This window comes from Oreochromis niloticus, linkage group LG8, assembly GCF_001858045.2.
Source record: "Oreochromis niloticus isolate F11D_XX linkage group LG8, O_niloticus_UMD_NMBU, whole genome shotgun sequence".
Classification (NCBI taxonomy): Eukaryota; Metazoa; Chordata; class Actinopteri; order Cichliformes; family Cichlidae; genus Oreochromis; species Oreochromis niloticus.
This window is the reverse complement of record NC_031973.2, coordinates 8,985,641-8,999,873: the sequence shown is the minus strand read 5'-3', so window position 1 is coordinate 8,999,873 and position 14,233 is coordinate 8,985,641. Positions and strand designations below refer to the sequence as shown.

Genomic DNA, 14,233 nt, shown 5'->3' with positions numbered 1-14,233 from the left:
GCTGTTCACTGACTTTGTAACAGCAAAAGTTGGCAGTTGCTGCTGTTTTGACTGATGGTGGTGATTACTCTCTAAGGATGGATGCGGTAGGCACACAGTTGGTGATTACATTTGCCCTCCCCCTTTTCCAGTATGTGGCAGTGACATTAGCAGAACAGGAAGCCTCTCCAGACAGCACATAGAGCATGACAGGGCTCATTGATCTCTCACAGCTATGATGATTGTATCTCTCTTCTTTCTCCTCATCCTCAAAGGTAAGTTTCACTATTTCTGTACAATGCATGCAGCTTATCATTTAATTCAATTAAGAACCACTGTTTGTTTTTGCTTTTGACCAATAAAATCTTTTTCAGTGTAAGACAATGTCTTATGTTACCATCTAGTAGCTACCAGCTGACAACCATTAATTAAATGTTTCAATTTACTAAATCTGTTGTGTTGTGACCTTCATTCTTTAACACAATTTTAATTGGCTATTAGGAGGATCAGGACAACATAATGATGAGGTGGTAACATTCAGATACTCAGCTTCACCAAGAAAATTTTATTTTTTAATTTTTTTCTCTATAGAAACATTTATTTAGTTTGAATAGGAGCTCTCCTGCTTGATCTGCTTGGTATGAAACTCTGATATAAAACCTACTGTCCAAATAATCTTCCTACTTTTCTCAAATAATTAAAAACATAAAAAACATTGTGGAAAAAATTAAAACTAATTAAAAACAACCAGGCCATGATTGAAGAACCAAGGAAACTGAGAAGGAGATCACGAAACATGTTATTTCAGTCTTTATTATCACTAAAAGAAAACAGGAGAATCTGTGACTGGAGATGAGCTGGGACGGTGCAGGCTAGACTGAACACTTGGGCTGGTACAGGGGAACATTAGGACTTAATCTTTGCAGTAATTGGAAACCAGAAGTGAGACTCGGGGACAGGGTTTTAATAGTTTTGCAATTTTCATTAGTTTTTATTTTTATTTAGTTTTGACTTCAGATTTTCAATTTTATATTAGTTTTAATTAGTTTTTACTAATTGTTTGCTAGTTTAGTTTTTATTTTTTTTGAAAATCCTTAGTTTCAGTTTAGTTTTGATTAGTTTCAGTTATAGTTTTAGTTGTGTTTGCAATAATTAAGTGTAACAAAATCCCAGTTTCATCATATCAGTCATTCTCTTCTGCTTATCCTTGGGTATGTTGCTATTCCAGCTACCATACCCTGCACCCTCGACAGGTCGCCTGTTTGTCGCAGGGCTAACACGCAGAGACAGACAACTCACATTCCCACCTATGGGTTCTTTAAATAAATAAATAAATATATAAATAAAGGCAGATGAACAACCATTGATACCAGGCAACTATAAAATGTATATCTTGGCCGCAATGAGACTATTAACTCTTGCAGCACCGGGTGTTAAGGCAATTGACTCACACAGTTATGTAGATATCCCAGTCCTGTTGTCTCGGGATGCATCACGCTGCCTTGCCTGGTGTTAGCTTCTGTTTCTGGGGATGAGGGTTGGGCGTGCTCCCTTACCTTCTCAAGGTAAGCTAGCTTAGCCTTCTTGTGTGAGCTTTTCAAGTGCACTTTAAGGTTTGGGGGATTTTTTTCCCTTTAGAAATGTCCCTTATAATTTGTCTCTTTCCACTACAAGACACTTGCTTTATCCAAAACACAGTCATATTCAAAGTAATCCTAAATTGGAAGCTGGCGCTTTCTCCAGACTTTTCCTGACATGATTCTGCGCGTGGACGGAGCAGCGACACAGACGACTCGACTAACGTACTGCCACCTGCTGGCATAATGAGACACAGCAAGAAAAAAACCTGGAAACTAAACTTCATTTTCACCCTTGACTATTGTATGACACGCAAACATCTACGAAAACTAAACACATTTTTGCTATAAATTCAGTTAATTTTAGTTAGTTTTGTGAACACTCATTACAGTTTTAGTTAGTTTTCCTTTTTTTGTTATTATTTTTATTTCCGTTAACGAAAATGTTTTTTCACTTCTAGTTTTCGTTATTTCGTTAGCTTTCGTTAACGATAATAACCTTGCTCGGGGAAGCCAAGCAAGGATTCATCGATGTTGCCAGGTCTCATATTGTATGAAACCTAGCCACAAGTGCTTTTTTTGTGAGCCCTTTTGTGTATACCCCTTGCACATTTAGGCATGTCAGGCCTATCCAGCATTTTTTACTTACCACCAGGTAAGCTGACAGCTGAACTGTTCTCTTTACTTGAGTCTCCAGTACATCCAGCTGCACATCCGATGGTACAATTGCAAAACTAAATTTCAGTCTTTGTCTGACGGTTTTGGGTGCCAAGTGAGGTTTAGCAACAGCCTTATAGTCAAACTGTGATTAGTACAGAAGCTTTATAATAGAAATAGTAGATAATAGGAGAGAGGAACTGCTGAGTGGAATAGAGTCTAGCTATTTTACAGCTGAGTTGTTTCAGAACCATGCTATGAGCTGAGATCAGATTAACTAACTTTTGATAAATAAAAGTCAGCTCACCACTGCTATATACAAATAGATCCACATAGCACCAAATTTCTACCATTCATCATGTAACTGGTATGCCCACTGGAGGGCAGGCTCATGTTGCTATTCCAGTCCAGCTCAGGCATGCAAAAACACTGCGGGAACATTAAAAGGGTGATTCTTGAGGTGACTTTTTAACATTTAATAGCCCATACCTCGTGAAGATTATCTGTGGAAATTTAAAATAAATAGTGTTAAAAGATGCCATAATATATACTGCAACACAGTAGTTACGTTTAAAAAAAAACAAAAAAAAAAAACAGGTACATTATTTTCTTTCAGGTGGAAATACCTCCACTTTAGAGCTACAAGATGATGCTCAACTGATGCCCAATGAGACCATTACCAGAGGTAAGTAAAACTAACTTTGAGTTCACAGAAGTTGTAGATGAATGCATTTATATTTTTCTCTTGTAGGCTGATCACCCGCAGGAGGCACCATATAGGTCAGGTGCAATAAGTGTTCAGTGGCCGTGCAGGGCAGAGATCCTGTCAGTTTGGCTTGTTGTTATTTCCTGGAAAATGAAACATCTGCACTCTTGTGAGAAAGGAGCCTGACCTAATGCAAAGGTTGAGAGACAGTGACTAGATATAGTCAGGCTCACCTCAGTACACAACTTCGGCTCTGGAAGCAACCTGGAGCTATCTAGATTATGTTTCCAATGTGGAGTTGCCCTTGGTGAGAGGTATGTTTGTTTGCTGCCAGTATGTTGGGGTTTTCCCCAGGGGTTATGGAATAACCAAAGTTAGTCAGAGGACTAACCAAGAAGACTGACTTATTCTATGGACTAACCATAGTTGGTCCATAGACTAGTCCAATGTTTCCCAACCACTGTGCCGTGGTACAGAGGTGTGCCGAGAGAAATGATCAGGTTTGCTGTGGAAGATTATCTGGTTTCGCCTGATTGGTACTCTAAGCGACCGGCGTGAGTAACCGGCAGAACAATTACATTCTCTTCCTCTAGAGGGCAGTATAACTTCTTGCTCCAATTAAATGGGTTGCCAACTTACAGTAAAACAGAAAAAGAGAAAGTAGAAACTACATAATAGTCATCCTGTGAGTGAGATGACAGCGCGTAATATCAATAGATAAATATTTGAAAAGAAAAAGTAGTCAGTCTGACCTGGGTCCTGGAGAAAATTCCGACCCAGATGAAGGTCCTAGCATGGGACTGATGAAATTATTACTAAATCAATCAGCAACCTGTGGACTTAGGAACACCCTTATGCTCAAACATGTTTAGTCCATAGACTAAGTTGGTCTGATAGATTAGTCCTAATAGGGTAACCTCTTATTCATAGGTGGACTAACTATGGCCAAACCATAGTTAGTCCATAAGGTAAATATGGACTAGTCCAGTGTTTCCTAACCTTTTGGAGCAACGGTGCATATTTCACATTAGAAAAATCACACCACCAAACAAAAATGTTACAAAAACCATATTGATAATGTTTCCACGTGCACCAGGTATAGTGCAATTGGCTCGGCTTGTCCCCAGTATATCTTTTTTGCTTTCTTCTGACCCAGCAACCACATTTCTTGGACTTGGTTAGAGAGACAAGCTGAGCTGTCAAACAGTCACCACCTGGTCTTAAGTTGGATCAGGTGGGGATGCAGGAGACTCCTGGCACTCCAAAACTTATTATGAGGGTCACAAGACCTCAAGACTCACAACACTTTGATACCAATCTAACAGAGACATCGTCTGTGAGTGGACAATGTTCACAATTCCATCGCTGAAGCAGCTGTAAAAAGCTCCAGCTGTAAGATGGTACTAATAGCAGGCAGATTGGGGGCAGCTCTGACAGTAGCTGTGGGGGAAATATGGTGAAGCCATGAAACAAGACTCTTGTTCAGCCTCAGCGCAATTTAATTATTATGCCAGGGTTTCGTTGTATATAGTATTGAGTTGCTGATATTAATTTTAATATTAATAATAAATAGATTATTAAAGAACCCTTTCTGAATGTCTGTATAGATCTTTACATTTCAAATAATGTAATTAGAGAACTGATGAGACACATCCTGCAACCCAAGCCTTTTAGTGACCACAAGAATCAGGATATCGGCTTTCATTTGTGAGTCAGTGCTTTTAATAGATTGATAAAAGGTTTCTGAAGCAGTCAATATCTACCCACAGAGATTACTGTGTTTGTCATGTTTAATACGACGTAAGTTCAGCAGATCTGAAGAGAACATATATCAATTTTAAAGCCTGGATAATCACCAGGACACTGCAGTTCTTATTGAAAAGCATAATTGAGTGTGTTCAAGTTTCCATTTTTTATGCATTTCTCTCATTTCCTCACTAATACAGAATCTAATCTCATTTCAGATAAAAAAGTAGAAATTGATGAACTTTGCATTTTCCTGGCTGTTGCAAACCACCTGAACTTGACTAAAGACAATAATAAGTACACCATGAGCCGGCCCGTTAGACACCACACTCACCCTTTGACAGTTGTGCTTGAAATGAAAATCTATGCCATCTTAGATATGGTAAGTTGTACTTCTTTGGAGTTTTTTTTTAATCCTTTTTTTTTTCTTTAATTAAAGTATTAATTTGACAAATGACATTTATTAAAATAAATGTGGTGTGTGTATTTTCCATGCAGCCATTTAACAGTTAAATGGGCAGCTGGAAATCTTTGCATACATGTTGTATTGTTCTTGGGACCACTGCGGTACAATTAAAAGAAAAGTATTTTCATAAGAAATAACTTATATTGTATGTATGTATGTATATTGTATTTTATTAAGCTTGACTTGTGACTTCTTTGCTCACAGAGGGAAATTGACCAGACTTTAATTTCTTACATTTGGGTTTCTTTGGTCAGTATTCTCTTCTTTTAAAAATACACAATATTTTGCTGTAATGTGGAAATTCAAATTATTTATTTGAAAACGTGTCTATTTGCCCTGTCTTTCTGTATTTCTCCTCTTATGTATCTGGTACGTCTTCATGAGTAGAAATGGAAAAATGAGTACATTTGGTGGGACCCATATCAGTTCTGTGGACTTAAATACATAACTGTCCCTACCGGATATTTGTGGATACCAGACATAACAATTGAAGAGATGTAAGTGTAATATATTTCCACATGCACTCACACTGAAAGATCCACATGCAGTAATGAGAGAACATTGATTTATTTTTTAAAATGTCAACAAAGCTAAAACATTATTGATTCACTTGTATAAAACATAAAATAATACACTACTGCTCCAAACTCAAAAAAGCCTATCCATTTATTCATGAAGGTGCATACTGAATCTAGAATATGGACAAGACCAGACTGTATAAAAACTATTATTTGAAATATTAATTTGGTCCAAACTAATAGTTTGTGTCTTGTGTAGATATGTTTAAGCCTGTTCTTTGGCCTACTTGCATGCTGTACATGCAAACTGACAAAAATAACAACTTTTCAAAATGGTATATGTTACCCTGACACCCCTTGCAGCAATTCATTTAGCCTATAGTTTAAAGTGATTAACTCAGAACTCCTTATCCAGATCTAAGTACCAGTCAGTGACACCCTGGCAACCAGAAAAAAATTGTGTATTGTTGTATTGATCTAGTTTGTGTTTGTTGGGTTTTTTATTAGATCTTTAGAATTGCCTCCTGGAGCTTTACATTGTAAACTGCATGTCACACCACAATGTTACTTGTTTTTCATGGTCTGTAATATGGTAAACTACAAGTGATCTCATTTGTCCCATATTTGCTCTCTTACAGGACAGAGAAGGACAAAGCTACTCCGAGTCCCTATCTCAGCATTAGCTCAGATGGCTGGGTTGAATTCAGAAATGACCAGGTTGTGCTAAGCACCTGCAAAATGCATGTTTACAAATTTCCCTTCGATATTCAGAGCTGCAACCTTTCGTTCAAGTCTATCCTGCACACTGGTGAGTCCGTAACATGTTTTGTTGAGGTGAACCCCATCAGATACCATATAGGTACAATATAAATTAGATACAACATATTTCTTCATGTTTGAGTTGGTCACAGTTATTTTTATATTCACTTCAGATGAAGATATACAGTTACACTACCAGGAAAACAACACTTTGATCACACGGTTGTCTCGGGAAGTGATGCACACACAGTACGAGTGGCTGTTCATCAACATGATAGTCACCAACAAAACCAACCGCTTGGATGTCAACCAAACGTCTGTTGTTTATACTGTAAGTATTTCTTCAAGCAGAGACACATCAATGGAAACTGTCCTGTTTGCCTATGTTACAGGCCTTCAACTGGGTCTGTTTTACACAGAAAAAGTAGCTCAAATATAACTCCATGGTTCCAACTAAAAACCAGTGCATTCGGTATGTAGGCTCTTCTTCATCTGTTTATTAATAAGAATTTTACACCATCCTTTTCTGTTTATTTAGACATTCTTCTATCTTTTCTTAATAGATTTGTCTTGTACCAAAAACCACAATACTAACCCAGGTTCACATCTTAACCCTACTTGCTGACCTTATTTTTTTATGCATCACTATACAATTATAATTACCTTATATCTATCACAATTTGTGAGGGCAGATCGTGTGGAGAGAATGAGGTGTGGACCCAAGCGCAGACAAACAGAGATGGAGGTGGATTTTAAAAAAAAGCAAGCCTTTATTGTTGGCTGCACAAAACACTGCAAAGCAAAAGGCCACGAGGAGGTGAGATAAACTAAGAAAAACCTAAACTGGAAAAGCTAAACATCAAACATCAAACACAAAACCTGCAATATAGAACTAGAAAAACCTGAAACATGGAAACACGGAGGGAAGAATAGCAGACAAAATGCAGAGGAAATGCAGAAGGAGATACACAGACGATCCAACGAGGAACAAAAGAAAACATACACCATATATACACACAGAGGGTAATGAGGAAATAGGAAAGAGGATATACACGAACATAGAAACAAGGATGACTAGAAGTAACACAGGGGACACAAGGAAGGCACAGAAACAAAAGCTAAAGACTAGAAACCAATAAAACACTAAAGGATGTTCCCAGGACAGCTGAGAGATCTCTTCAGCATGTCATGAGGCTGCACCTGGGCCCCCTCCAAGTAGGCTCTACCCAAGAAACCTCACCTAGGAGGCATCAATTAAACACCCTGTTCGGATTCCCAAGTCACCTCAACTTGCTCCATGGAGGAGCAAGTTGTTAGTCAGTCTGTTAGTCTGTCTGTAAGGCTGAGCCTAGTAACCCTTCATATGAACCCCACGTGTACCCAAAATCTTCTTATATCAGTCACCAGAGCTAGTTAACATAAACGAAGATAGGAACAAAAACCAACAAGTAAATCAACAGCTTCCCCACAAGAAACTTTAAGATGTGGTTGAATGTAGTCTTCAAGTCCACAAAATATAAACTATCCAGTACAAACGGAGGTGTTTCTTTGTCATTAATAATTGATTAATTATCCCTATATCACTAGATAAATATGGAAAAACTGCTTTTTTGATGTAATTGAACAATTCAGTTCAGATTGAAAAAAGCCTGCTTCTCCGTAGTTATTTTAAACATTTAGACACTATAGTATGTCATTTAATATGCACAATTTTGTTAAATTTCCCCTTCTGGTAATCTTAACATTCACTACTCTTACTCATGGTAATGGTAAAACCCCAATCCACAAAGAGCTAGTTTATACAGGGTAAACATGTTATAGTCAAAAATATATGAGGATAACCAATGTATCTGATTAACCAATTGAACATAATTTCACAGATTACCATGAAGAGGAGGTCTATCCTGTACATTGTGAATTTCATTCTGCCAGTCCTCTTCTTCTTGTGTCTGGACTTGGCATCATTCCTCATCTCAGATACTGGGGGCGAGAAGCTCAGCTTCAAAGTCACTATCCTGCTGGCTGTCACAGTGATGCAACTTATCCTCAATGATATTCTGCCCTGTTCTTCAAACAAAGTTCCACTCATAGGTAAAGAAATGTATTTAACTGCACACAGTTACAGCAGTTGTACGTTCATGTCACAGTTAATAATAAAGACTTACATATCAGAAGATAGTAAACAGAAAATCATCTGGCCTGGACCAGTTGTTAAATTAAGTTGATAGAACCTCAGATGAACAGCAACACATGACATATTTCACTGTCATTATTTATCTACTCAACTAAGAAACTAAGCCAGTAGCTTGTAGTTCCCCCTTTAGCAGCCAGAACTTGAAGTAATTGTTTTCTCTCTGACTTTATCAGTCTCTCACATCATTGTGGAGGAATCCTGGCTGACTTGCTTACATCATTGCTTTAGTTCATTAAGGTTTACAGGCATTCATTTATGCATAGTTCTCTTAAGATCTTGCCACAGCATTTCAGTCAGGTTGTGGTTTTTGACTGGAACATTGTAGCACTAATTCTTTTTCAGCCATTCTGTCGTAGAAATGCTTGGGATCATTGACCTGTTATCATTCAGTTTCAGCCAAGATCTGACTGTCAAACAGATAATCTCATATTTGACTCTATAATACTTTGGTATCCAGGAATTCATGGTGGACTCAAAGACTACAAGGTGCCTAGGTCCTGTGGCTGCAAAACAAGCCTGAATCATGATCCCTCCACTGTGCTTGACAGTTGACATGAGATGTTTACACTAACATGCTCTGTTTGTTCATTTTCCAAACGTAGTACTGGCCCAAGGACAGTGTTCCAGAAGTCTTGCAGTTTCTTTAGATGCAACAGGCTTTCTCTTGGCAACCATTCTAAGCTTGTTTGGTCTTTTTCTGACTGTACTCTCGTGAAGTCATGCAAACTGAGGCCTGTGACTGAGTCTGAGATGTAATTCTTGGGTGTTTTGCAGTTTCTCCGAGCACTACATTGTCTGACCTCAGGATGAATTGGGACATCCACTCCTGGCAACACTGGCATTTATCTTAAATGTTTCCACTTGTAAATAACATTTCTTACTCTAGAATTTTGGACTTCAAAAAGTTTTTTTCCCAGACTGATGGGCAGCAGCAATTGCTTCTTGTTTGAATTTACCCTCAACCAGTCGTGGCAGATGACTGCCCCTCTCTGGTTTCCTCCTGTTAAAAATTTGTTTTTCCTTCCCACTGTCACCAAGTGCTTGCTCATAGGGCGGTTATCTGATTGTTCCGGTGTCCTCTGTAATACTGTGGAGTCTTTACCTTACTTTGCAACGTAGTGTAAAATATCATGCATTATTGTTCATCTGAACCATTTATCTAATTATAAGACCTGGTAAGAACCACATTACTTTTTTATTATCTCTGTATGTAAAACCTTAGAAGTGAAAACCATGTACTTCCTTTTTACTATGACTGTATATCCACATTAATGACACAGCCTGCTCTCCTCAGCTGTCTACTGCATTGGGATATTTGCTCTGATGCTGCTCAGCCTCCTGGAGACAATTTTGGTGATGCATCTGATTGAGAGAGACTCTACAGTTCAACATAATGAGACAAGTAGAGACCAAAGCACAGATGTGAACTGTGGTGACAAATCCAACCCACACAGAAACTTTAGTGGTGAGTATAATCACAGACATAATCACAGTAATCATTTCACTTACCTCTGAAATTTCAGGTATATTTTGGATGTATAGTCATGGTTTATATACTCAAAGACAAATTAATAATGGTTCATTGTACAACTAATTCTTTATATAAATTTAAATTGTGTTGCCTTTATCTTTATGTCTAATATGTTTTTCCAGATAGTAACTGTGCATCTGTCTGTGATGCACCTGCTGAAGAAGCACAATCTGTGATCAAAGAGGTGAGAATTATATTACACTTTGGGATTTTTTTAATTTTTAATTTTTTAAGTATAAAAAATCTTAACAGACATTGTGTTTGCATGGAAGAGATTATTCTTTAACATTTTTGTATATTTGGAATGATTTCTTTTATTCCAAATGCAGTGTGAAAAAAAACCATCTGCAAAAATGCACTGCTAGTGTTAATTATCTTTCTCCAAAACCACTTTCAGGGGAGCAGCAGTAAACTGACGGATGTGTCCTTTGCTGTGGAAAAACTTTCAGATGAAGGGGCAACTGAGAAACCAATGAATCTACTCAGCAGTAACAGGAAGGAAGAAATGAAGTCAGGCTATTGGACCAGAATGGTTAAAATCATTAACAGGGCTTTCTTGATTTTTTATGTCTCAGCAGTCACTCTGTTTTTAGTGGTTATGTTTATAATGTGGAACAGTTCTGAAGACAATGATGGGTAGAAGAAAAACACTCAAATACATTCTTAGCTTAAAAACAAAGTTATCATTATGTACAGTCTGTTTTCACACCTGTAGTTTCCATGCATTCAAACCAAAGAAGACGAAACAGTCATTGATGCAATGTAGGCTGGTGAGAGTTCATACTGGCATGTTACAAAGTAATCCAAAGATGTAAACGTGGAGTCTGATCCACACTGATAATGTAGTTATGTTTAGTTATCTATTATGCATCATCAAATTTAAAATGACCCACTGTATGAAATACTGGCTTTTAAAGCATTATTACAAAAGCTTGGCAGACACAGCACTGTCCTCAGTCTTCTATCTAGTGTATGTTTAGGCTTCTAAAGTTCAAACTGGTCATAACTTTGTTATATTTATTCATTGCTTTTTACAGTTAAAGTTAAAATGTACCAACTAAGCTACTATGATATATTATTTTAAAATATTTATTTTTAAACTGTAAGTTTTTTTTAACATGTTGTACCACAAGCTGATATTTACACATTGGGTCGAATTCAGTCTGACCTCAATGATTCTGGTCACTGGAATTTTGACTGGTACTCTTTTATCGTGTACTTTCATTTTCTTTGAATTCATTTAAATTGTGTATTTATTTTGATGAGAATTTTAGTAAAGTGATCTATTACTGTAAGTCTGGAAGTCATTTGATGGACTGTACATATATATATGTATATATATATACATATATATGTTTTTTTATACTTTGTGTATGTATATGTGTATGTATATGCATATTTTTTTGTGATAATGGCTTTTCTTGCTGGGTTAAGGTTAATTATATGATTGGAAGAATGATTTAGCCAAATATGGAAAATGAGAATTTAGCCATATATAGTACTTCTTGTGGATGACATTGCCTTGGCTTGAAAGTTACACTGTGAGGAAACCTGACATTAGTTTTGCTCAGGACATCCTTTAAAGTTTTGCTTTCTGACTCACTGTTTTCTTTCATCTCTGCCATATCAATAAAATCACAAACATTCTATCTCAGAATGACACTAGTTCAACCTAGTTCATCCATGAATCACTTCTAGACCACACTGTCATAATTCTGTATTATTTGAATGATCATATTTCCCTCTATATCTGTTTACGGGGTTAGGGTTAGGTTAAGGTTAAATCCAGAAATGACACACTCTCCATTGTTATCAAAAGGATAAAACTTTCCGTTTTCAACCACACTATTTCTGGTTACATAACATATATCATCTGATGTAACTTGGACAGAGTCATCGAGACATCAGACACCCTCAGCCAGCCTGCGATGATGAGGCCCTGGCTTGTGTCCAATTAATCTTCCAGACCAACACTTTGGACAAGCTAGCATCTTGTAAGGCCTTGGAAAGCTTCCAAACCCTGCTCACCCTGATGCCACTTTTCCCATAAACTTGCTGTGCTGCAACCACAATTCAGCCTGGTTTACTGCCTCACATGTCTTCCACTTTTGGCTGGTTCTGACCTCAATGCCTGCTGCAGAGACTTTGTTGTTGCTGGAGTCCCTGTACAGCATCACTTGCTTGGCAGGGTGACCATGAATACCAACACACTAGTGAAGGGAAGTTTTTGGCTTGTTCTTGCTGCCATAAAGTTCAATGCTGCTGAGACAATCTGTGCAGGTAGTGCCTCCTCTCAAACCCCTTAACATGGGTCAGTGGAAACTCATAGACCTGCAGTGGCCAGATGAGTTGAGTTGTATTTAGGTCTGGATTAGGTGACCCTGAAACATCTTTAGTTATTCTGGTTTTTAGTTATCACTGCTTTTCACTTTCCATGTCTTTATATGTCACTACAATAAATTATCTCAACTCTCTCCATAGTATGTACTTTGTCTTTCTCTCTGCGCTCAAGCCACTGCTGAATTTGCACACATGGACTATGACAATAATTATTATTACAGTGGTGTTACATTCAGTGGTGAACTGAAGGGGTGCCCCAAGACCGAGTATAAGATAAGTAAAGATTATTTTAAAGTTTTAATCATGTAACCGACACTTTTCAGTTGTAGAATAAAAATATTAAGACTATTTGAAAGGGTACACCAGAGAGTGTCAAGAAAGCAGACGAAGCAAGAAAGGTATGCAGCACTAGCCAGGGTAGGATTCAAACCTGCTCTCGGGGCGCCTGTTAATCTCAGTGAGCCAAATCAGCACTCATTCCAGAGAGAGCTATGACGAGAGAAAAAACAGCTTCAGTTCCAGAGTTCGACATCTGAGAGGGCAGATTTCCTATCCTGAAACAAACATAATTCATGGGAAAACCATAAACGGTGAAAATTATTTCACCGTGAGCGTCAGAAGTGTCTGAAGATATATTGGCACAAGTCCACAGTTTAGGAGATATGACGAGTTGAAATGTTAACAAGCTTTATATTTTTAAAAGTATAAAAGTTATGAGCACCAAAAAATATAGCTGGCATTAGCAGAAATAGCAGAACAGTTTAAAATTTCAGTGGTGAAAATTGCATAAAAGCTGTGGGATTAGTTAAGCGGCAGGGAATAAAGAAACAGGACAACAATAGGTTGAATGCCTACAGCATTCACCCAGTGAACCAGAAACGAAAGAAAAGTGGAAAAACTTTTGCAAGGAATACACAAGGGTGATGAATAGACAAACTAACAAAGGAAGAATGACTAGGCTAACTACACCAAGGTAACTGAGAATACTGTAGGTGCAAACAATTAGAGATCCAAGAAGCAGACAAATAAAGTAGTAAACATATGGGGAAGTTGATTTTGTTCATATGGATGCAAGATTTTCAGTGGGTGTTTCATCAGCCACCTCATGACTTCTTCGGTTTCTGGAATCATCACTGAATTATCCCAAGAAGTGATAAAACTTTTCTTCCACTTCATCCACATGAACAAAATCAATTTTTTTGATTTCCTTACCTGGATTATTGAGCATGCATCAATTTATAGTAGTAAACAAACAAACAAAGTGACTGTAAAGAGTGACTGTCCAGTTGTGTGGAGATGAGATTGTAGCCAAGCATTTCACTTCTCCTTCTTTCTTTTCCATCCACCTTTATTGCAGACAGAGGAGGAGCTTTAACTATTACAGTGGCTTGCAAAAGTATTCGGCCCCCTTGAACTTTTCCACATTTTGTCACATTACAGCCACAAACATGAATCAATTTTATTGGAATTCCACGTGAAAGACCAATACAAAGTGGTGTACACGTGAGATGTGGAATGAAAATCATACATGATTCCAAACATTTTTTACAAATAAATAACTGCAAATTGGGGTGTGCGTAATTATTCACCCCCCTTTGGTCTGAGTGCAGTCAGTTGCCCATAGACATTGCCTGATGAGTGCTAATGACTAAATAGAGTGCACCTGTGTGTAATCTAATGTCAGTACAAATACAGCTGCTCTGTGATGGCCTCAGAGGTTGTCTAAGAGAATACTGGGAGCAACAACACCATGAAGTCCA

At 37.7% G+C, this 14,233-nt stretch overlaps 1 protein-coding gene across 1 annotated transcript; it reads left to right on the top strand.

The window, feature by feature from the left end:
* The first annotated feature begins 46 nt into the window (after positions 1–46).
* Positions 47–10,773, top strand: LOC109203134 (5-hydroxytryptamine receptor 3A-like). Its single transcript, XM_019362187.2, has 11 exons — positions 47–254; positions 2,830–2,898; positions 4,884–5,047; positions 5,336–5,380; positions 5,519–5,628; positions 6,288–6,457; positions 6,582–6,739; positions 8,289–8,499; positions 9,897–10,067; positions 10,256–10,317; positions 10,531–10,773. Exons 1-11 carry the CDS (start codon positions 215–217, stop codon positions 10,771–10,773), a joined length of 1,443 nt encoding a protein of 480 aa, XP_019217732.1. The 5' UTR covers positions 47–214.
* Positions 10,774–14,233: the final 3,460 nt, after the last annotated feature.

Excerpts from the sequence above, each read along its gene's own strand:
- LOC109203134 (XM_019362187.2), top strand. The coding sequence starts at position 215 with ATGATGATTGTATCTCTCTTCTTTCTCCTCATCCTCAAAG. Across the intron at positions 5,048-5,335 it reads TCTATGCCATCTTAGATATG|AGGGAAATTGACCAGACTTT; the intron begins GTAAGTTGTACT and ends CTTTGCTCACAG. Across the intron at positions 5,629-6,287 it reads GACATAACAATTGAAGAGAT|GACAGAGAAGGACAAAGCTA; the intron begins GTAAGTGTAATA and ends GCTCTCTTACAG.